Source organism: Oryzias latipes, chromosome 1 (assembly GCF_053564925.1).
Source record: "Oryzias latipes strain Hd-rR chromosome 1, Olatipes_Hd-rR_3.1".
In the NCBI taxonomy this organism is placed as follows: Eukaryota; Metazoa; Chordata; class Actinopteri; order Beloniformes; family Adrianichthyidae; genus Oryzias; species Oryzias latipes.
In genome coordinates, this window is record NC_136237.1 from 41,451,188 (window position 1) to 41,475,666 (window position 24,479).

General features: G+C 40.9%; 2 protein-coding genes across 4 annotated transcripts in view; both read right to left on the reverse strand.

Moving 5' to 3' along the window:
* Window positions 1-18,681, reverse strand: part of LOC101173907 (alpha-1,6-mannosylglycoprotein 6-beta-N-acetylglucosaminyltransferase B) — a 169,874-nt gene extending 151,193 nt beyond the window's left edge. For 2 of the 3 annotated variants that reach the window (XM_078954487.1, XM_078954486.1), the window contains exon 1: window positions 9,415-9,952. In XM_078954487.1, coding sequence (XP_078810613.1) covers window positions 9,415-9,482 — 68 coding nt within the window. In that variant the 5' untranslated portion in view covers window positions 9,483-9,952. Of the gene's footprint in view, window positions 1-9,414; window positions 9,953-18,436 lie in introns of those variants that run through there. The other variant, XM_078954488.1, reaches the window with a different exon arrangement.
* Window positions 10,509-17,672, reverse strand: LOC144995003 (zinc finger protein 862-like). The gene is made up of 6 exons (XM_078954489.1): window positions 13,693-17,672; window positions 13,142-13,506; window positions 12,739-12,958; window positions 12,436-12,612; window positions 11,964-12,266; window positions 10,509-11,749 (listed from the first exon to the last, which is right to left on the reverse strand). The coding sequence occupies exons 1-6, from the start codon at window positions 13,931-13,933 to the stop codon at window positions 11,310-11,312; spliced, it is 1,746 nt and encodes a 581-aa protein (XP_078810615.1). The 5' UTR covers window positions 13,934-17,672; the 3' UTR covers window positions 10,509-11,309.
* Window positions 18,682-24,479: the final 5,798 nt, after the last annotated feature.

The following is a 24,479-nucleotide window of genomic DNA, read 5'->3' on the forward strand; positions in this document are numbered from 1 at the left end:
TACTAGACAGTTCTTTTTTGCACCATGAGTGTGAGAAGGGGAGAGGATACTGAGACCTATGCGATGTACAATGATATGCCTGTCAAAATAAAAGTACAGAGTTCGTCTTGTAATCTTAAAGACCGGTCCATGAAAACGTTGTATGACGTCACACCGGTCCGCGGCTTTTAAAAGGTTGGGGACAACTGCTGTAAAGGCTTTAAACCACTAATTTCCTCCAGTGGGGCGCGATGCCCCGTCAGCCGTTTGGTTTGTGCTGCTCCCTATGAAGTGAAGGTGGAGCGCAGGTCTCCACATTCAAAGTTCAGCCTCCTTGAACTCTGACATTCAACAGCACCGACTACATTAAAGCATCCATCCATCAAAACGCAAACAAGACCAAGACAAACCCATGTTCTAAACCTCTATAAACCTAAAGGATTCCATACATTTCAGGAGAGCTTCATGCTACCACAACATCTTTACTCAAACACGGAGGTTCTGTCTTTATTGATCTAAAGCAAGAAAACTTTTTTACTTCAAGGTTTAAAAAACTATAATCCATTATGATGTGCTGGGCTCTAAGGGCTGAGTTTAAAAGGTCAATCTATCAAATCCATTTTCACAGTAAAAACATGCATTATTGATTGATTCATGAAGTCTTGCACTTGATTTTTTTAGAGGATCTCTTGTATTTTTCAGGCAAAAAACAACTTCACTGCTACGTTTCATCCATCCATTCAAATCCTTCTACATGAATATCAAAACACAATTTATTAGAAAATAAATACTTGTGGAAATGTATTAATTGAATTTGTAAATCTAAAATCAGATCATTTTAATGCATTTGCATAAAAAGAAACCTGTAAAAGATGGTCTAACGTTCTCATAAAAATGCTCCAATATTCAGCCAGGCGATGGGAATCACACCAGCAACCCTCCCAGATACGAGCTGCTTTTTCAGCTCAGATACGTTTGGATCAAATGGGCTGCAGAAATCAGAAAAACTGCATCACTGATTAGAAATCACAAATGAATGGAAAGGCGAGCAGCGGAGATGTGAGATTTCAGGTTTAACCATTTGAATAAATCAAGGTGATGTTTATTTTGTTCATTTTTAGACAATGAGTCAAAATGTGAAAACAGACAGAAGATCTCTTGAGCCTCTTTTGTGTCAAACGTCTGTCATCTGCTGTTTGACATCTGCAAGGAAAATGAATTGAGATTCAGAGAGAAATCTGTCAGCAGACTTTAATAAAAGAATCAAATCTCTGCCTTAAATAAACCCAAACCCAAGCCTTAAGTAACCATTTACTGCGAGTTTTCGCTGTTTTTTTGCGACATGCATATTGCGATAACAATAAATTTGCGATTTATTGTGCCGGCCTATGCAGTTTCCTGACTTTTTTTTGTCGTCCTGTTAAAACACAGTTAAGCTCCGTTCACACCGGCCTCAGGAACGCACGTTCAAGCGACCAGTTCCAACGGAAGTCAATGTAAATGTGCATTTTGGGCTTCCGCGTTCAGAACTCTTGCGATCGCGGTTAGCCACGCACGTTTCTACTACAGTTTCTACGTAGAAAACGTGAGCGTTAAAAGTTAAAGCTGGTCGAACTCTGACCAGTCAGGGACTCAGATTCGGTTCTGACGTAAGGAGGGTGTCCTCTGTAATTCATGCCAACCGGTTGAAAATCAATAGTGGCAGAGACACTAATGATAGCGGTTTGTCCCAGGTGGGAGTTGTGACGCCCTGTTTTTCACATATCACAAGGCAGTAGAGCAGGTCATCCAGCAACCGAAGGGTTGGCGGTTCAATCCCCGCTCTCCCCAGCCAACTGTCGTGTCCCGAGCGCGGCTCGTCTGCAGCTCACCGCTACCCCAGGGGATGGGTCAAATGCAGAGAACATATTTCCCCATTGTGGGATAAGAGAAGTTAAAACTTCATTTAATTTAGAGCTGTGAAAAGAAAAAGCCTGGAGCAAGACTCACCGCTTTGACATTTTGCACCAAGCCTATTCCACCTGTAGGACGTTTGCTAATAAACAGTCGGAAAAGAGGAAAAAGCCCCTCCCTTCTTGTCCTTTATGAACACCATGGGCCAAATGCACGTTCAAGAATGCACATTTCACCCATTCTAGAACACACGTCACAAGCTCGTTGCGTCTGTAGCTTTAGTCAAGTCGCCTAAAGATGAACGCATGAACTGGTTTTTCTAGGTCCTGCTTAGACATCAGATGTTTAATTCTTGAAATATTTTTAAGATGATAAGAGCAGATGAAAAGACACCGAGACTTGGAGGAATCCAGGAGAAAACAGCATCTGCGGTTGTTCATCTCTGGTCAGTGAATCGGTCCGCCCTGATTCCCTGAAGTTTTTGGGACGTGGAGGTTAGGTTTAGCACAGCTAAAGATTCAGTGAGTCATTCATGAGGCCAAACATCCGGAAGAAACCAAACCACTGTCTCCACATGAGCAGGGAATGTCGTCTTCTCAGAAGACGACAGCCAGCACGCTTGACTTTCCCAGCATCGCCTGAAACCGAGAGACTCTCCTGCCTCGCAAACAAACTTCCCTAAATTAATGATGCTACGAGAAATTAGATGAGCTCGGTGGTTTGGCACAACATCGGGGGGATGCAGTTCTCCAAGATGGATGTCTCTATGCGGCACACTCAGGTGAATTTAAGGACTTCTTTATAAGCAAAGTGATGTGCTTTACAATACAGGAAGATGTTGACACTAAAAAGTCTTTATTATGATGGTTTGAGTGTGTAGTGAACATAATTACCGCAGGCTGATCACAGCTGCACAGGAATCCTAATGAATTTCATAATTTATCTGATTTCTAAAGGCAGGTGCAGCTTTTTCCTCAAAAGACCTGCAGACTCTCATCCTTTTTAGAAAGGCTGCAGCATTTTCATTCTTTAATCTTGATGGAACTTATTTCTACTATCGCCTAAAAAAATAAAATAAAGTGGGGGTAAACTACTGACAGATAATTAATTTAGCCTTGTTTTAAATGTTTTGTCTAAAAAATTACTTTAGAGGAGTATAAATTCATGGACATAACAAAGTGAATTGATTCTCTAAGAGAAGATACTGCTCAATCATTTTTTATTAATCAAACTCTACTAGAAGACGAAGGCCCACGACACTGACAAAAACGTTGAAAAATGTGTTTCAGCTTTACAGATGCCGTGGATGAACGACGACCAGTTGTTTAATATTTAGCATAAAGGAGGTGGCTCTGCCGCCCTGGGACAGTCGACTTGTCCAGGTGTGCCCTGCCTTCACCAGCAGCCAGGATAGGCTCAGGCACCCCAGTGACCCTGGAATGGGGTTAAGAAGATGCATCATGCATGAAAAGGGTCTCTGCCCAGATGACCTCCAGGAACTCCAAAACCAAACAGACATCATGACACAAAACCCTTGACCTCTGATGTTGGAGCCATCGACTGTATATGAGAACTGGACTGAGTAACCCCATCGCCCTGGTCTTCCAAACAGGAAGTACCCGCTGGGCTCCAAGAAGCCAAAATCCTGCAGTCCTCTATAGAGAAATAAACCGATACTATTGGTCACGATAACCATTCTGGTCCAGATACCTTATTTTTTTTTTACTATATTCTTGATAATGTTAATTTGGTCTAGCCTGCTTTCAAGAGGTAAGTTGTGGACTTCTAACAAGCTCACTCCTGATTGGCCAGAGTGGTTGCCATAGAAACATTGACCTAGACCAACTTGGACCAATCACTGCTTACTGACAACAATTGGCTCCAACATGGTGGGATCTGCATATCTTGAAAAAACTTGCTTGTAAGAACTGGAAGTTAACCATTTTTTATGGATGACATCACACTGGCTCAGCCCTTTTTTTCCCATGTATAGTCAATGGTTTGGAGCCATTCTTGTTCTTGGTTTGGATTGGAAAATGGTTTTGGTTTGCTTTGGGTTTTGTTATTTTTTTCTGTTTTATTGCACTGTGGCCTGTATTTCAGTCAACCACTAGTGGCACTGTGGAATTTCTAAAGGTGTACAAATAGTTTTTGGGTGATGGGAGGTCACATGGGTTGTGTCCGAAATCCTTCCCTACTCACTACATAGTGCGTTCGCCATTTTGTAGTCCTATCCGAATCTACAATTCCAAAATGGATTGCCCTAGAATTTTCCCAGAAGTCCCTGAAAAAAAACAGTGTGCATCGATGCACATTAGATTGGCAAATATAGACCATAATGCATTGCGTCTGAACAATTTTTACCAATAAACTGTATTTTTATTTTCAAAAGACATTGGACTTATAAATAATCGTCGCAAAACGGTCATATCAATTAGATTTTAACTTTGTGAAATCGATGCCATCATATCCGCCATTAAAAAAAAAAAAAGCAAGCAGTAAAAGTGAGCATGGTGACCAAATTGTTTTTAAAATTCAGGGCACTACATAGTGCCGCACTACAGTTTTTTAGTAGTTAGGGGTTAGGGTGGGAATTTTCTTCATAGCCTTTTTTTAATAACTTAAATAAATCCATGTCATAAACACCAAACATTATTTTCTATTAAAAAATTATCATCATCGTCATCTTTAATAATTAGGAACACAATGGCAAAACCCAAAGGCCTCTTTTACCCGGACAATATCCATCACTGCCTTCACCTGGACCCAGAAGGTGACTCAAAGCAGGACTGAATCGTCACTCCACCCTGATAAGCTGATGAAACACTGTCTTGCACAGTTTTCCTCCAAATGAGATTCAAACACAGACTGATCTCTGCTGTGCCAACTTTATTCAAACAAATTATTCATCTCGACTCCTGTTGTGTAACAAATGCTTACAATGCAAAGCAGCTGGATTCTCGTGAGGTTTGCAAGGTGGCAGTCTCCAGAGAATCTATCATGCTAGCATCAGAACAAAGTCAGTTCCAGTTTCCTATAAAGCATACAGCACAGAAGTGGGAGCTTTCCATTTAAATCAAGAGGCAAGCAAAAAAATAAAAAAAATGTGAAAGCTTCACACATCCAGAAAGATGCCAACCTGCAGACATTAGCATGTTGCTGCAGGGCTTTTCTGCAGGTTGCAGTCAGATTTATACTTCTGAACTGAAAGTGCCAGTGTTGGTACCCAAACCATTCGGCCTGCAATAACCATTCGGGGTCCTTTCGACTGAGGATAACGTCACACTACGGTAACCCCACTTGGACAAACTACGTAGCGTGGAGATCTGATCGGGTTCTACAAATTTTCATTTCACATTTCCTTTTGTGACCTGAAGCCATTCTCCTTCAGAAGTTGTGTCTGACATTATTCTTTGTAGTGTTTATAGAGGGATTTTGCAACAACCCACTTTGTATAAAGATCTGTGGCTGTTGGAATGAACCGGCTGCTCCACACAAGTGAACCGTGTCTCTGAGCTGAGCAGCTGGAGTCTCATAGCTTCATGTTCGCAGGCAGGGAAGGTGCTTTGAAGAAGGGTTCACAGTCCGTTCGGCTGCAAATGCACTTAATAATAATCAAAACAATCATAAAAGCACGTTCAGAAGATAATCTTGCTCTATATCAGAGCTCTGTTTGTTTACAACGGACCGCATTATTTCTTCTTCTATGGTAGTCTCGTAATTTGTCCAGACCAATCACTATCCGATACGTCATCGGACCAACGGACAGCCAATCACATAATGTGACGTCAGCACTACTCGAAGGACCATGAACGGTTGTTGCAGGCCGAATGGTTATGGTACCTACACCAGCATGTCAGTGGTCGTTCTAGTGTGAGGCAAATCTTCCCTCACTTTGCACCAAAGGTTGTACTGTATTTTTCGGACTGTAATGTATAATAAAGAAAAAAAAAATCATATTAGTCATACTTTTGGGAGAAACTCGCGACGGGTCACATTTGCGTCCACTGCCTCTTTTATGAGGTATGTCAGATTTGATGCTCAATCCATGTCCAAAAAAATGTTCATAAATTTGATATTGCAGATGTGATCATCGACTACATCTCATTTACAATCAATGCATTCAGAGACTCTCCCAGGATGGTGAGCTTCACCATCTAGTGCAGGTGCTGCGTCTGAATGATGGCGCTTTTGGCGGAACTTCCCTATCTGTGACCCAGTTTGAGGACTTGTTGTCCCGCATTAGTCTGAGGAGAGAAAAATAAGAATAATGTCTCAATGCTAATAAGATAAATATAATGTTTAGGAGAGCGGTCAGATTCTCCTCCATATTTGCTTTGGACGGCGCTTCTGCATTTCTGTTCGTAGCAAATACTGATGCACACACCTATAGCGCCCTCTAGCGGTTGTTAGTGGGGAAATAACGAATAAATGAGCCAATATTTATTTAACCCTTGTGCTATCTTAGATGACCCCACCCTTACATTGACGTGTTCTCCCTACCATGACAAAGGTGGATAAAGGTAGAAAGATTTCATGTAATCCATGGACACCAGTGAAGATCACAAATCATTGAAGAAAAAAGGTTCAGCGCACTGTCTAGTGGGTCTAGATGACCCAACTCCCAATGTGTGCCTAGGATAGCACAAGGGTTAAAAAGAAAAACACATTTAATTCGTTCCTGAGTATAAGTCGTACCCCTTCCTAAAGTTTGCAAAGAATTCAGTAAATACAGTAAAGCTTTATACCAATTTATCCCACACATTTAACTCTGTCGCTGCCTTGAAACTGTAGTTTTATAAAATAGTAAAGCATGCCCCCCCCCCACCACACACCTCCTTTTAGCCATCCTGCAGGGTATATTAGAACAGCTCGATCACTGTCAGGCGGCCCCCGTGTCGTAACACGGACCATCATTTGACATGAAAATGAGCCCGTCAAACACTTACAGCTTACTTCTACCTATTTCGACGTATCCAGCTTCATCTGGTCAACGAAGGCTAAAGATCAAAATCTGTCCTCACCTACAACAAACGTAGACTCTCTTCAGATGACCTACTGTTTGCTTTTCATCATCTTCCTCAGAGCCTTATTACTTTAGGGAGATAAAGCGAGTGAGGCCAGCAGCAGGTTACCAAAGATAAAGGGGTTACACAAAGGACGTGGTAGAAAATTGGTTTATTTAACAGATAACCATTAGGTCTTTTTGTGCGCCTTTTATATTCTTTTCATCCATCAAATAATGAATCTGGTCTGTGTGTGAATAGAACAGGGTTAAAGGCAGCCTTGTTTGGAAGGAAGGGTGACTGATGGAGAGGAAAAGAAGCAAAATCAGCTGATGTGGGCGAACGGCAGCTTTCCCAGGGCCATTGTTTCTACTCCTATCATTTAGCCGTTTTTCCCCAGTGCCGCTAGATAGGTGATGGGAAAGGAAGAGGCTCTGGTCCTGCCTGACAAGTCTTTAATTAACAGGCTTAAAGCAAAAACGCTCCACTTCTTATAATAGGATCAGGGGAGAGATGAGCTATCAGCAAACACACACACACCATTCATCAGATTTTGGCCCCAGGTAGAGAGACCCTTACTAGCGTGGATGAGCCTTGTTGGAGGCGTTATTCCTGCTGTTTTCAAAGAAACCTTTCCTATGAACTCTTCTTTAATAATACATCATACAAAACCTTAATTTTATTTAGGCCAGTTGTTTTTGCATGGCTCAGGGTGTTGGTAAAGCCTTAGTCACAACCGTACGGAGGGTTGACCCGTACGGGTTCTGCATGTTTTTGGGTTGTCTGGGTCCACGGAGAGTCATATAGAGGAGCAGCTGCATCTTAGCACAGGTGTGTCTTGCAGTTCCCTTGAGGCTTGTACGAACACCTTAAGGGACGTCATGAAAACGGACCATTGTCGTGTGTGTGGTACATGTATTGTGAAGTATTCTTAAGGACAATGAAAGTAGCACTCTCTTCCAACGTACAGGTGATGCTGTCACACTAGGGGGCAAAGGATCATGGCTGATCCGCGATCTGTACGATACTCATTCTATGTCAGTTTCCAGTTACTAACAAGGTTTTATTTCTCAGATGTTCTAGTGTTGGCTTATATCATTCCGCAACTTTAAAGTGATCAACTTTTCTTCTCGTTTTTCAGATGTTCTTCTGTTGTGCGTTTTATTTTCTTTCTCTCAAATCCAACCAGTACCGGCAGACTTTTCTGGGTCTGGTTCTCCAGGAAGTTTCAACACTTTGGCATTTCACCTTCTGATAATCTGATCATCAATGGACCAAGGTGGTCTCAGTTCATTTCCGATTGGACTGAGCTTCTGTTCGCTCCGAGTTTCCTCCGGCTGAATAGGTTCCGTGCTCAGAGCGGAACAACTGGAACAAAACGGCAAAGTAGGAACATAGAAACCATGGCAACGGTTCCAGCAACTCAGACATGTGGTCAGATGAATAGAGGCTCATTAAAACAACTTTGACCGTGATCCACATTGCTTATCGTGGTTTTTCTTTCAACATCCAGTATGCCATAAACACTCATCAGCGTACAGTCTTAGCTGCCATCTACTCAGTAGGCGCCTTGCAGCATGCCTCCGCTGTACCAAAGTCAAAAGTGTACCTGATGTTGTTCAAAACTGGCAGCGAAATATAAAATTTGACAAGGATTGCAAAGCACAAGACTTCCATTATTCTTTCTCTCGTTTCTTTGCCCAAACTCATAATTTATGGCCAATGACTGAAGAGATCTCTAGTCATGTGGTTTTGTTTACAAGCTTCGGTTCTTGAATGTCCGGTAAAAGGTGGTCTGAATACAGGCCAAACGTAAGAATCAGGGCTCCATCTGGACCAAATGATGCGGAACCAATGGTCTAATCTGCTCTGAATGCACCCCAAATTAATTTGAAATGGCTTGGATTAAATTGGACTAATTTAGTTTGCCTTTAGATTTCTTTTTGGTTGGGGTGTCGCCTTGAAACATGACTGGTTTTAAATTGGTTGCGTTATCAAAAAACGAAAAAAACTGAAGACAGAAGTGTGAAAGGGTCCAGCAGGAGCTTTGGACTTCTCACAAAAACCAATAAACAAACTCATCTAGGAGATTTTTTTTATCCCTGCTTAGCTCAGACCTTTGTAGGATTTTAAGATGACTGACATGAGTTGTGTAGGAAGTGGTGACGCTGTGCATTGATAAACCTAAAATTGCTTGACAGAGAGGGAATGTATGAATTAATTGTATCTTTGATGTGAAGAAATCTCCAGTTTCATAATCAAAGACAAATCAAGAAACAGCAACCAGCAATGCATGCACCCCCCCCCCCCCCCATGTCTGTCCAGTCTCTTTATCCATCTGATCCAACAGAAAGACAGACCTTTCAGTGTGTGCGTGTGTAAACAGCCTCCCCGCTGCGATGCATTCTTCCAGGGCTTCACTACGGAAGTGGACATGTGTGTCGGTGATGAGAGGATGGATGCTGAGTAAAGGTGAACGCGCGTGAAGCAGGCACGTGCTGAGGGACGGGGACACATCTGCCGCTTTGTCTCCTACCTGAACGGTTTGAACGTCACGAGGCATCTTCTGACCATTATTTCACCGTCGATGCAGCCAGTAATCATTTCCCAAAACCAGCGACCCCCGACATCGTCGTTGACCTCCACACCTGGAACTTGACACGAGCAAGCATCTCAGCCACCCAGCAGCGTCCGCAGCCCCGGTCAGCTCGCGGAAAGGAACGGCCACCGCCAAGTGCGCTCTCGGTCATCCAAGAGGACAAAACAAACAAACGGAAACTTTCGTTCGGCGCGTGCCCTGCTGCTGCCGGTTGGAAACAGGGTTATGAAGCGTTACATCCAGGAGCGAGCGTCGTTAACCGCGGCGAGAGTCCCTGCAGGCTGCACCGCCGCCGTCTGCTGTCGGCGCGCGCGGCTCAAACTGCGGTGCGGTCAACTTCCGACGAATAACGTGACGCGTCTCAGCGCGCGCGCGCCGTTCCAAAGGAGCCGCCGCGCAGAGGCTGAACTTCACTGGAAGCCAGCGGACTGTAGCAGCTGATCCTCTGTGTGCCAGTGCCGGTTCAAATCTACCGAGCTGAAGACTTCCGGTTAGTCCTTTCACAATATGAGCCCTGATGACGAACGGTTAAAACAAAATATACTAAATATAATTAAAATAATAATTCAAATTCATTTAAAACAATCTTAATGTTTTATAATGGGATATAATACAACATCAAAATATTTTATATTAAAAGATTTGAATATATAATTAAAAAACAATGTGTGAAACTAAGCAGATAAATGCGCCACTGTTTGCATAAATTGTGAAGCTTTATTAAAATAATAAAAAAAAAGAGTAAAATATTGTTCACAATTTTTTATAAACATTTAAAGTAAATGAGCCCAAACAATTTAAATACTAAAACTATAAGTCACGTTTACCTTTGCAGTGTGTCAACATCTGCTCCATTACCAACAAAAGCATACAAGGACATTATTGAGTATTAACTTAGCCTCATGCTGCTCCATCTATGAAAGTGTGTAAATTCCTTATTGTATTTGCTGTAAATTAAAATATTTAATGTAAAGACTTGAAGATGCAGTTTGCATCTTTGTGGGTTTCATTGCTCTGTTGCAGATTTTCAGGACCACGGACAGCGATTAGGACGCGGCTGAATTAGGATGCAACAGCGACACCCAGAGGTTCACACAATAACTGAAGTAAGCCAAAAGGAGGAAAAAAGAAAAAATAAGTTACTAAGTTGAACCACTAAGCATTTACTAAATCTGCAGCTTGTGATTAATCTTTTAATATAAATTCAGAGAATAACTATAACAGTTCTTCTAGTGTAAAACAAAGAAATATACCTTGAGATTTCCATTTTCGGATTATAAGCAGATACTTTTGTCACACACTTTCAACCCTGCGGCTTATTCAAGGATGTGGCTAATCTATGCATTTTTTTCCTTTTTTATGCATATTTTCTAACGACCCCTAGGGGCGCTCGAGCAGAAAGTGTAAGAGTGAGACGGGGGATAGAAGACGTTTAATGTAAATTCCTGCTTTGTGAATGAATGACACGAACAGACCCTCATCACGGAAAATGCAAGAAGAAATGCATTTGACACAGCTCAGGGGTTGACATAGCCCAGAAATTTGCACTGGCCCACAGGGCCAGTAGTTTTTGAAAGTTACTGGCCCGACACCGCGCACAGCAGTTCAGCTTTTTGTTACTGTTGCAAAGCTACATTTACTTTTTAGTTACTTTAGTGACCTAATTAAATTAAATAATTGAAAAATTAAATAAAATTAAATTACTGAGATCATTCAGCTTTTGACAGGAAATACTTACTGCTTACAGCGTTGTAAAGGAAAACAAAATTAGTACTTTGACATTAAATCATTTATTATTGCATTTGAGTCTGAGATTCATGCTTCAGTCTCTCTTAAGCATCTTCAGTAGCCTCTCTATCCACTCCTTCCTTATCTTCCTTAGACTCTGTGACATGATTCAACCTCTCTCTAGCAGCATCTTCAGCATCTCGGCTTGCTTCCATTTCTCTGTCTATCTCCTCTAGCTCTCTTTCCAGCTCCTCATCAGTTGGCTGTTCGATTCTTTGTTTCCAAGCAGTGAAGCCTGGCTTCCTCACAGCCGCGCCCCACCAATAATTTACTGAGTTCAGAGCAACAAACTTGTCACATGTTGGGCCCTCCAAGGAAATATACATGAGTCGGTTCACTTGTATGGTGGTGAGGGAGGACCTCCAGTCGGACTTCACTCTCTTCATGCAAGAAAAGCCACGCTCACACATGGCAGTGCTCACGGACATAACGACATAAATCTCCATCAGTATGGCCAGAGCATCAAACCTCTTCTTAAGATCCTCTGTAAGAAATTATTGAACAATTCAAGATTTACTTTTTGTTTATAACCAGATATTAGAGGTATTAGACAATGCATTTCTGAAAAAAAGTCTGAAAAAAGTCAAAACACTGCTAATGCAATAGGATATTCATAAGATACACAAAATGTCATTTTACTTCTTTGTTGGTCTAAACATGTAACAGTAGCAAAAATTGTACACAACCAAGCAACCAACCTATTTTTGGAACAGTGATGAGTGTGTTCCTCATGGATGTCTGGCAGTTCTTGGCCCACGTTTTGTAAAGACGGAACTGGTGAAGCACGGATCCAGGGTCAACACCATGGCGCTTGAACACCTCTTCATAGTGTTCCACCAAACCACCTATCTGATCTCTGCCATGAAGCACAAAGGCTTCTTTGGAATGTTTATCATTATCCAGTTCGGGCCACAATGTGTGATCTAGAGCCCTAAACTTTGAAATAACACTGTTGGAGTAGAGATCACCGAGACGCTTCTGGAGGTGATCGATCATGGTTTCTGAAAATAAAACATCCAAATGATCAGTGAGTAAGTGGAGTTTAAAGACCCATCAACGACATGGTTATTAGTCATCAAATGATTAGTGATATTAGAAAGTCTTACCACATTCTAATGCAGGAGTCAGAGCTTGTCTTATAATTTTAAGTTAAGTTAGTTTTAAGTTTACCTGTAATTTCCTCTCTCTCCTTCTTGAGTGTGTCTGCACTGATGTTGGTTAACTCAACACCCTGATATTTGCTGAAGGAGGTAATGCTGCCAATGACCTTTGACTGTTCTACTCCTGGCTGAAGGGACAACTCAATCAGACCTGCACAACAGGCTTCTTGATACTGAACAGCCTCCCCTAGAAAATATAAAACATTGCATGCATGAATACATGTTTAGTTGAACATGAAAATAACATTTAAAAACAAAAGTTCAATTGTATGTCTTTGATGGTGGTCAAGGATACTGAGCTCAGCATACTAACCTGGTGTCAGATTGTCCCTCTGAAACTGTTCACTCAATATTTTCAGAACCTCCAGAGCATCACACCAGAAATGCATGAACTGTAGATTCTTTGCATCTTTCAAATATCGCAAGATATTCATAGCTCTGCCCATTACAGTGGCACTCGGTTGGGGTCTACGCTCAGAACTGACCATGTCCTCAAAATGGGCGACAAAGACCTTGTAACTTGTGCAGAGAATCTGTAAACATATAAATTGAAGAAAGTTATGAATGTGCTAATATTTAATATTATTTAACATTATTTCAATGAAGATTATTTAAACAAGAGGGAATAAGCAGATTATTGTTAGCAGTCTAAGATTGTTGCACTTGTTCTAACTGACCATACTGATCAATTTTGAGTGACATTTCAAATAATTTACCTTTGTAGCCCTGTGTATGTAGGGCAGCCATCTGGCACCCTTCAGAGTGGTGGGTTTCAGGACCTTCTCCTCTAATGCCTCCCCAAGCATCCTCAGTTCTCTCAGCGCTTTTGGGGAGTAATCGTACTGCTCATAAAGGTACACTAACACTTCCTGCAGCCTCTTGAGTTGGGGGTTTTCACGTACAGCGTCATTCACACCCAGCTCGAGACGGTGAGCAATGCAGTGAATTGCCAATAAATATTCCACTTCACGCCGCAGCTTCGCAGCAACCCCATTCTTTTTACCCATATTCACTGAAGCTCCATCGGCAGCTAGGAAGACGATCTTCTCACGCCAGTCTGGGATCCCAGCTTCTTTGAAAACTAAAACAAAAAACAAAATATAAGTATCTGACAAAACAGAACTGATTATCTAACAAAAGTCAACAAAGATAAGCAGTCATTTGTTGATGACCAGGACTGAAAACTGAAAAATTACAAAGAACAATACAATATGACATCTAAGTATGCGTTATTGTCTCAGAACTTGCTGAAAATTTTACTACTTACCAGTGTCGATGGCTTGAATTACTCCATCGGCGTTTGCAAACTTTACGTCTTCTATTCCAAGGAAACACTGTAGAACTCCCATTTTGTCATTCCAAAACTTGACATACACAATCTCGTTCTCTAGCTTGCCTGTGTCTGTAGCGCCATCAATACACACGCTAATAAACCGAGCTCTTCTAAGCTGATCGAGCATCTCAGCCCTTTCCTGGTCATATATGCTAACAAGAAACCTGCAAAACATTGGGTGATATCAGTATTTTTCAAAATAAAAAACAAAGAGATCAAATTTGGAATTGTTTCAATTTATTAAATGAAGGTTCTGTATTATTTGTTCATAATTCATTAGATGCTTACCTGGCACAAGCCTTGTCCGAGCGGTACCACTGGGGCATGTCTGATCCTGTTGTTTTACACAGCTCCACCAAATCTGGGAAGTCTGTGAATGACTTCTCTCGTTTGGCAATGTAATAGGCCACGTGCATCATGTTTTCCATCTGTTTTTGGAATCTAGGATCTATTGATCCATTCCGATGGACACCAGCGAGAACAGGAGACTGCTCCCCATCTGCTACCTTCTGACGCTGTACACAGCGCTGGTGTGCCACACTCTTCTGGTGTGCATCGAAGCCAGTGCTTCGGTCTGCAACATAACCCTTGAAAAGACTACAATCCCTGAAAAAAATGCGTCAATGAAATACACTGGTTAGTAATTCATTCATTCATTCATTCATTCATTCATTCATATACCGGTAGAATTCTCGATTCTGATTGGCTGCTGGGTATGCATTAAAATCTGATAACCGCATGGTGAACAAAGAAGTTCCGGTCAGCTAGCTTAAATGTTTTGAATCACTGCGCTGGTTTCTTTAAAATAACCTTTTGCTTCATCATTTGGACAAAAACAAGCGGTAAGAGATGAACTTTCCCTCTGAACTGATGCTTTATTCAACACATCGGGACGATCGCGCCGAATCTGCAGATGCCCCGCATCACCGTAACATACCATCACTGTAACATATCATCATCGCGCCGCATCACGTAACCGTCCGCTTTTTGTGAGAAAAGCGATCCAAATCGGAAAAAAAAAAAAACAAGAATTAAGGACTAACCATGGTATAAGCGGGTTAATAGCCGACGAAGTTTGCGTTTATTATATTTTAACGCGCCGTGGAAGCCTGAAGCGTCCGACGCCAAGCGGAGGTAATTAAAAATTAAGTTGCTTACTTACTTGTCAGCGTAGGATGAATGGGCCCTACAGATCTTGCAGAATACAAGTTTGGTTTCTTGATCATATTCAAGCCACGTCCATTTGTCAGGCCAATGTGATAGGAACGTCTGCACCTCTTGGTCCGGTCATATTCTCTGTCCCTTTCCTTCAACTCCTCGTCTGTTAGCTTTCTTTTCTTGCCGATCCCTTCTGCACTTGTTTTGGTTGGCTTTCCTGGAGTTTGGCCAGCTTGGGGAGGTTTGAGAAACATCTCTGTGCGTTTGATGTCTCCTTGTCCAACTTTACAAGCAATTTTTCGCGCCATTAAGTTGCTGCGATGGATGCGGAGTGCGCAGCACGTGACCAAAACAATCATTGCGGACGTCAAACTTTCAAAGCGATGAAGACGAGGTTAAATCGACAAGTTTTTGCAAAATATACTTTATTGAAAAAGGTGAAAAATATATTAACCGTTAGATATTTTAGTGGCCCGAGCGGACAAGTGAAAAATAAAATCTTGTGGTCCGCACTGCTCGAGAAACAGGACCGGGCTAGCGGACAAATGGCTATGTCGAGCCCTGCGGCTTTCAAGTTAAAAGCAATTGTTAAAAGCAGTGTGAAAAAAAAATCCACCATCACCAACGGGTTTGGAAAAGCCGGTCTGCTGCGCGATGAAGAGGACAGCGTGAGCTCAGGAGAGAATTTACCTCAGAGGGACACTGACAGCGACAACGATGGAGACACAGAGAGAGAGCGTGGCGAAGAACGTTTGGCGCCTTTCCAATCCGACACTGAGGAGGAAGACTTCCATGGTTTAAGTGCACAGGAGGCGCACACCCGCCTATAAGTTACTGCGGCTCTCAGAGACTTTTTTTTTTCTCTCTCAGTGACTTTTACCAATATGTTTCTTTTTAACCAGCCCCGTTATAGCTGTTACTACCATATTGCTGCAGTGTTAATGCCGCATCACAGGCACCATTTGTAGTAGAGCTGTGACGGTGTGGGACTTGTGATCACCGTGGTGATGAAGCAGCAGAAGTTGCTGTGTCGTGGTACCCCCCCCCAAAATACCCCGGTGGCAGTGTTGCCAATGAATAATTTGCAAGTAATAATTACAACGCACCATTCTTTATTAGCAAATACAGTAACTACTAACTAATGAACTAACTATATAGGTGTTGTAGAATGAGTATATGTGTCAGCAGACTGCGTATGTGAGGAAGGAGTGGGAGCAGCGCAAGAGTGATAACGCTCCCTCTTGCGCTGCACGTGTTCTCCCCTCCCTCCGCCCCTCCCTCCGCTGCAGGAGCTCTGCCCTCTTTCTTACACACCCTGCAGTGTGGTTTCAGCACATACACATCCTCATTCTACAACACATGTTTAAATGTGGGCGCATGCGGCTTATAGACAATGGATGTACAGAATGTTTTATCCTTTAAAAATGTAATGGGTGCGGCTTATAATCAGGTGCGCTCTGTAGTCCGGAAATTATGGTATCTTAATAATGCTGTCGCTGCATTTGTGAAAAATGCAAAAGAAAGAAAGAATTGCTCTCCAGACAAACATTTAGCTTTGCAACACGCAGGGAACAAATAACAATATATTATAATATCTGTTGTGAGAAAATAAAAGGAAACAAAAAAAGTGGAGGATAAAAGTGGATACTGTGGAGCAAAAGGAACTGTAATGTGAGAAAAACAGCAACTCAGCTCCTCACTGCAGCCCAATACGTTTTCTAGTCACAGAACAAATTCATATTTTTTGTTATTAATTTCTCACCAACATGTTTTGAAGAGAAGCAAAGCAGAAATAAGAATTGTTTTAAATTCACTGCAGATCAGGAGAAGGATGAAAAGATCAAATCCTTTATGCATCACCTCCAGTCGGATTGACAGTTTTCTGCTCTTTTCAGACCATTTTCATTCATGTTTTGTGGGAACTTTTCTGCTTTCAGAGTCACTGATCAAAGATAAGAAATACAATTTTATTTTTATCTTTTGGTTTGTGATGTCTAAAGATCTATCATAATTGCATACAATAAAGTAATGCACAAAGAAAAGACGTGAAAAAGACAATAAAACATGAGATAACCAACTGAATCAGACTTTTGCAAAGGAAAGCAGGCACTGTGTTAATGAAAAAAAAAAATGCAAATATGGGAAACCATCAGAATTTGTTACAGTTTCAGATGTCATCTTTATGCCAGTCCTTCCTAACCTCAGCTGGTTCACCTCCTTGAGCTGCACTTGTTTCACTTCTTAATGAGTATCCAAGTTCAAGCAGGTTCTAAATAATGTTATTAATGATTCTTTTTCACATACACATCATTAAAACAGACATTCAGGGAGTGAAAAAAATACAAAGAGCAATCAATAAAAACATAAACCTCATGCAAGGGTTGAATGGCCTTGCACTGGAAAAATGAAAACTGGAAATAAAGAAAGAAAATGTGTGGAACATTACATAACATGAGCTGTAGATAAGAAAGCCCAGAGAAGAAGAAGAAGAGAAATGAAGATCAAGGGACAGAATTGGTCACAGAAGACACGCTCAACCCTTTTTCTGTAGGGATGCATGCTGAAGTAAGAGAAGAAATCAAAACATTAAGCCGCAGAAAGAGACAACAGGAGCAGAGCTACGATAACAGATTTGTTACAGACAAGCGTTCTTGGGGAAAAAGAAAAATTGATCATGGTGAAAAAAATTTATTTAACAAAAGAAAACAAAATAAAAAAAAAAACAAGCCAGAAAAATGTGGGCAATAGCAAGAGCATTTGAACTCTGACAAAGACAGCAAAAGCAGATTTAAGTGCTGGTCTGAGTGAATTGGAAGGAGAGCAGTGAAGGCCTCTTGGTCCTTGGATGTTTAGTGTTAAAGAAAACAATAGGGCTTGATTAAGTCTGAATGAGCCTAGCCTTTGTCCAAATTCACTCCTCCCTGGTTAGAGCACAATATTTCTGGACGTCTGAAAATACAATTCCAAAATCCAGTAGCCTGGAAATTTACAAGTGTGCGCCAACCCTCACTAGATTGGGGAATATAAACCACAATGCACTGCATTTGAATGCTTTGTCATTAAAAATAAATAAACTTATAGTTTTTGTAAATTATCCAAGTTTTCATCATCAGAGCACAATGTATTCAGAAATAGTCTTTGTTAACATCCTGGGCGCTGGATATTTCCGCAATAGTCTTTTAGGAGTTATAGAGAGCAGTCATGTCTTTGGACACAACCTTGATGTCAGCCGCCTTTCATAATTTTCCAGACATTCCCAGATCCCAAACATCCCAGAGGTTATTTTGTGGGATGAGGATCAGACTTTATTTATGCCAACAGGGGAAACTCCAGGCCATCAGCAGTTTGCATAACACGTACAAAATACTCAAAAGCAGATCTTTGCAAAGGAAATGTCATATATGCAGAGGTGACTCAATAATTGCGGTGGGAGTTGCAAAAAGCAATAAGACAGCTGCTGTGCAGGGATGCTCATGAGAAGAGTTCAAGAGATTTGACACTTGGAGATTTTAGGACTCACCTGCAGTGGCGTTCCTTCCTACACCAAGGGTGGAGGAGGGTTTGTCTGAAGACGCACCGTTTGGCTGGTTAAAACAAAATAAAAAAAACACAGGAGGACCAGGAAAAACTTCAACAGATCAAGTGGAGATTTGATAACAAATGATAGCCTCAAATGGTGGGGAAACAAACCAGGAACGTACGTTTACAACAAGTCAAATAAGACGATCAGATACAGAGAACATCCTTAAATACTGAACCAAATTAGTGATTCCAGGCAGCTGTGACTGTCTCAGGGGGCGGGGCATCCAGGAGAAGTCACAGCCAACCAGGACAAAAACAAGGAGCTCCTGAACTGTGTTGCAGGAGGTGGGAGGCGATATTCACAATGGAAGTTAGCCTAACCTACATCTTTAGGTCCACCACCTCCTCCATGGAGGCAGTTTTACCAACCAATTTATTGAGTCTTTTCCTGTCTGGGTCAGTGCTGTCCTTCCTCCATGGAAGACCGCTGAGGCCACCGCAGAGACGTGGAGAGGTCTCGGGAGGAAGGAAGACCTTTGCATGTGCACAAAGTTAAGTTCTGATCAGAGACCAGAGGGTGTCGAAAACAAAACCATATCGGGAAAATTTCCTGAACACAATCTCATTGTTTTTCCAATAAAAAACAATGAGATCTCCATCCCAGGAAACTTCCTTATTAAAGTAAGGATAATAATTTTCTAAAGGCTGAAAGAAAGCAACCCCAGCTGAACAACTACAGACTGAGGCGTTTTCCTACTTTGCATCTAGCTTTTCTCTCTATGAAGACCACGAACAGAATCCAGTGTATGTTTTTTTGGATCGCAGTTACTGTAAAAAAAACTGCTTTGGACCAAAATAACACACGATTGTGATCAAGTGATGCACAGATGTAAGGATAGATCAAAAGGTTGATGTGACACTAGACAATCATTCTTCTGAGCTGGAATTGCTTCTCTATTCTGCATCAACATGACAGCAAATGCAGAAAAAGCCACAAAGGTACTTTGTCTTTCAACATGTGTAAAAAAATAAGTCCTTTTGTGACTAAGACTGTGATGGAAAATGTCATAATTTCTTTTTTTCATACATTAATTATTGTGTTTTGGGAAACAGACTCATCAGGAGAAATTCAAAGTATTTTGGATTGTTTTAAAAAGAAAAATGTAAAAAAAATTTAAATGTACATTTAAAAATGTAAACCAGGCATGTCCAAAGTCCGGCCCGTGGGTGGAGCAGATGTGGCCTGCCTTCCAACTTCCACCAAACCCCAGGCTCCTTTCATAAAATCAATCACTTCTTGGTTGTGGTTGGCTAAATTACAGCCGTTGTAAACCTGCGGAGACACAGTTGTGCGACTTTCTGTGACACTTTCTACCTCATTTCTAAAATGTCAACTGTAAATAAAAAAGGAAAGTTGACAGTGAGGACCACCGCTTCTAGGAAAAGTGGAAATTGGGATGGTTTAAAATGAGAAACAGCTGTTAGAAACTGTAGATGTTTTCACGGAGTTCAATATCAAGAGAGACAATGGGACGAGACATCCCATCCACGTCAAGCTAACTGGGAATGAACAGAGCAGAAATTCGACGATAATCTTGGTAAAAATGTATTTATTTTGTATGTGACCAGATTTCTGACCAAATCTGGTCCTTGTCTGTAGAGTTTGGACACCCCCTGTCGTCATCTTAACCAGCCCATCACTCCACTAAGGTATGATGTCAGACTATCAGAATAGCCTCCATCCAAAATTGAGCATTCAATCAGCTGGAAGTGGCTGTAAATTATTAAAACCTTTTACAAAGAAAATTCACTAAAGTTTCTTTTGCGGTGCATCGTCATTTCTGCCCTCATGTTGTCAGACAAATATGTGTACACAAGGGGTGAAGGAAACTAGACATGCTTGCATCTTCAGTGATATCAGCTCTTGGGATGGGAAAGGTTAAATGCTTGACATTGTCTTGGCTCTGTGTTTTCTCCAGAACGTTGCCTGTGCGTCAAGCAGCTCAGTCCAAACCTCCGTCTGTCCTGTCCTTTGTAAAATCATTCACAGTGGTCTTTTAATTACAATTATGCCGTTTTGACTAACATTTCCTAATTTAAAAACTGTAAAACTATCAAATGAATGAACTCAGTAGGGGTGGGATTATATAAGTTTGCTTCTTCCAACTCCTTTTCAAGCAATATATCAAACTCTACTTATACTTTAGTTAATAATCACTGTATTTAATTAAGCAAATAGTCATTTAAGTGACTAATTTGTTTGGTTTTATTTTCTGTCTTTTTAATTTATGCATTTTATTATTTCTGTAATGAGTTTGATAAATAGGTGTAAATTCTTTATTGCTTTGACTACAATGCTTGAAATAAATCAACAAATCAAAACAAATCAAATCAAATCAAGAGACACAATTGTCTTTATTTTTAGACCATAATTATCTAAAAGCTTAAGTAGAATGATAAAAATCTTCTGAAATTAATAGTCGAATAAAGCTTTTCAGTTTCCCGAAATCCGAAACAAGACCACTTACCATTAAAATCTATTTATAATTTTTAAAACAATTATGTCAAAACTCATTTCAATAAAGATATTGATTAAAATAAGATGTATATGACAAATGGCTTAATACCAAATTCAGGATTTATTGTCTTAAACCAAGTCTTTACAATTTGAATGGTTATTCATTTTGTCCTATGAGGTATTTAGGCTAGAAAGTAGAGAAAAGTACTTGGTGAGATTTTGTGTTTTTTTCAGAGCGGAAGCTTTGAAAGGACCGTCGCTTTACTGATCAGGACCGGTCGGCGTTTCAGTTCCAGCTCGCTCCTCTCCACGCTCCACAGACGTCCAAAGAAAAGCTTATCGGTATTCTGTCCTCGGTCAGAGAAAACAGATGAAAAAACAATCCATTAGCACTGAAATGTGGCTGAAAACAGAGCCAAGAGCTAATTACATATCGTTAATCACGACCCAAACCTCCACCTTTAACTCTGTATTTCACTACTTTTTTAAAAAAGTTGTCAAAAACTAAACAAAACAAAAAGAAAATCCTGCAGATGATGGTGAAGTACAAAGCTGATGGAAAGAGTCGAGACAAAGCCGAACAGTCAAATGGAGCAATGAGGAAATCAATAGAGAAAGGACAGAAGAAGAGAACAAAACACTAAGAAGGCCCGATTCATTGTGACTGATGGGAAGAGTTTGCTGGAGCTGTTTTTGGGCTGATTTTAGGCTGAATGGAGTATTGTGAGGCTGATTGACATTACAGGTTGGCACAACAGCCGACGGTTGCATTTTCATCCCAATCAGCTCTGCCTCATTGGTCTCATGCTGTTTGACAAAGGCACAAATGGATGCTTTTTAGCTCCAGAATGCTTTCAAAGAAACTAATTTGACAAATACTGAAAAAGAGAAAGTCTATATAAAAAATAAATAAACAGAGTAGAAGACTAAACTAAACTGTACAGTGCAGTATAAGACTTACTGCAGAACTGGTGACATTTTCAAAAAAATATAACAAATTATAACAAAAGAGAACATTAACATGTGTATATTTTTTATTGGAAAACAAAAACAAACTGCCTGTTATTAATTACTAGTATGATAATTTGCAAACCACTTTATTTATGAACCAAATGAGTGGAATTATGCAAGAAAAAAGAGGGGTTACCCAGTATCAATGCACTCATATAGATTTTTATAAGTTGACATCAAATGTCCATGAAGTAAGTCCATAATCTTTGGCAGTTCAGCTCTGGGCCGATGGCGTACCGTGTATTTGGGATGAACTCAAACCACAAACACAGACTCTAGACCAGGGGTGGGCAACTATTGTAACCCTTGTGCTATCCTAGGTACTTTACCATTGGGAGTTGGGTCATCTAGACCCACTATACAGTGCTCTGAACCTTTCTTCTTCAATGATTTGTGATCTTCACTGGTGTCCATGGATTACATAAAATCTTTCCACCTTTATCCACCTTTGTCATGGTAGGGAGAACACATCAATGTAAGGGGGGGGGGGGGTCATCTAAGATAGCACAAGCGTAAACTCACATTGGGCCACGTTGGGTTCTAAAATTGGATAGAAGGGCCAGACCATGAGCAGATGCGTGGAGTGAGAACGATATAACATGAAATGTAGATGAAAACACTTTGATTGAAAATTATATTCTAAAACAGAATATTCTAGAGTTTTTAGTTTAAAACTGTTGTTCCTATTTTAGATCATTCTTTTAGTGTGAAGCCCTTTGGTACCTTCAAGGAGTTGTAAAGTACTATGAATAAAGTTTCATTCTTTCATGATCTTTTTAATGAAATAAATAACATTATTTATGAAATAAAGCAATGACCAAATAACACTCTATGATTTTCAAAGACAAAACTTCAGGAAAATATACTGATACATTAAAAAAAATAATAAATTATCGATCTTCTCCCATAATAATCCTAATGAAGACTTTAAGGGCTGCAGCTCCTCACGTCTCACAGTCTGCTTTAAAACTGAGCAGCTGTTGTGTCCTCCACGTCTGTTTCTCATCCAGTAATAATGAAAAAGCTCATTTCTATGTCTTCTGCTGCAGCTACACATATATCTGTTACCTTTTCACCAGTACGGAGTTCCCTCGTTCATTGCAGGAGTTACGTTCTAAAAATAACCGTGATCAGTGAAATCCACGGAGAATGATTCCAGATGTTTATGGCAGTAAAACTCCTCACTGCCTAAATACACTTTTCTCAGACAGACACGAACATTTTCATCCTTTTCTCTGGTTTAAACGGAGGTGATTGATTGACAGGGTCTCCAGCCAATCAGGACACAGAACAGGGTGTGCTGTTTGAAAAAGGCAGCATGATCGCTCTAAAAGAATGAGATCAACCAGGAAAGGTGAACTGTGACATAGAAAGTGAAGATAGTCTTCTGTTCTGTTTGACAGAGATTTTAGAGGGTTTCAGGTTGGAGCACAGACTGCAGAAGGATGAAATAAAATGTCACGTGTTGATTGTGTGGCCAGATTAAAAAGAAAAAAAAAATGGATCTGACATCGTTCAGTGGGCCGGACCAAACATGGAGGCGGGCCGGATCCAGCCCGGTTTTGTTTGGAGACTGAGATGGAGTCAGACCTTCATGAACTCTCTGGAAACACCTGAATGAGATGAGGAGTGAATGAGCATCCTTCTGGATCTTACCTCAGATAAAGGCCTTATCTTTGTGCAGACGTCCTCAGCCAGCATCTCTGCTCCGTGCAGCACGTCAATGTTTTCTGACATCTGCAGTCAAAGCCTCTTTCTCCTCAGTTCCCTTCATGAACCGGGGCAGAGTAGCCGTCCACTACCCTGCTTTCTCCGGACAGTCGTGACACAGATGACAGCAGAGCGTCCAACAGGCTTTCCTTCTCAGCTACAACAAGTCTGTTCCCTTGGAGCAAACCTGCAGCTCACTCCACATATTATGGTCTTTTTCTTCATCCACTGGGGTTCTAAAGCCACTGAGATTACTGACCTTAGGTGGGAAATGAGGAAAAGCAGCACGATTGATTTAGTCCTTTTTCCATCCCACACCAATCAAAGGACAGCAAAAATCAATAAAAGCTTTTAAAAGTGGCTCTTGTGCTGTGGATAGATATTATGGCCACTCCGAGGCTAACAGCGAGGTGAGTTATTTTGCTTTTTGGTGCAAATATGACTCCAGTTGCTTTTAACTCTCAGATGTACGGAGCCCGTGTCCTGACATTAAGATATAAAAATATGTCTTGTTCCCACAGATTAATATCTTGTTCCCACAGGTTATTATGTCATTCGCACGAAATACTATTCCGTTCCCACAAGATACTATTGCATTCCCTCAAAATACTATTCCGTTCCCTCGAAATGATTAACTCGTGCGAACGCAATAATTATGTCGTTCGAACGCAATAATTAATCCGTTCGAACGCAATAATTATTCACGTCATAAGTCATTCAGGCAGATATGCTCTCTGTACGCCGGCAAAACTAAGCCGCTTTCAGCGGTAACTTCCGTGTCTCTGTGACCCATATTCGTTCA

Bases quoted from the DNA above. Each gene is read 5' to 3' on its own strand.
- LOC144995003 (XM_078954489.1), bottom strand. From the start codon at position 13,933: ATGTTTTGCAGGTTTCTTGTTAGCATATATGACCAGGAAAGGGCTGAG. The intron at 12,613-12,738 runs GTTAGTATGCTG...TATATTTTCTAG, and splicing joins GAGGGACAATCTGACACCAG to GGGAGGCTGTTCAGTATCAA. The intron at 11,750-11,963 runs GTTGGTTGCTTG...AATTTCTTACAG, and splicing joins CATCACTGTTCCAAAAATAG to AGGATCTTAAGAAGAGGTTT.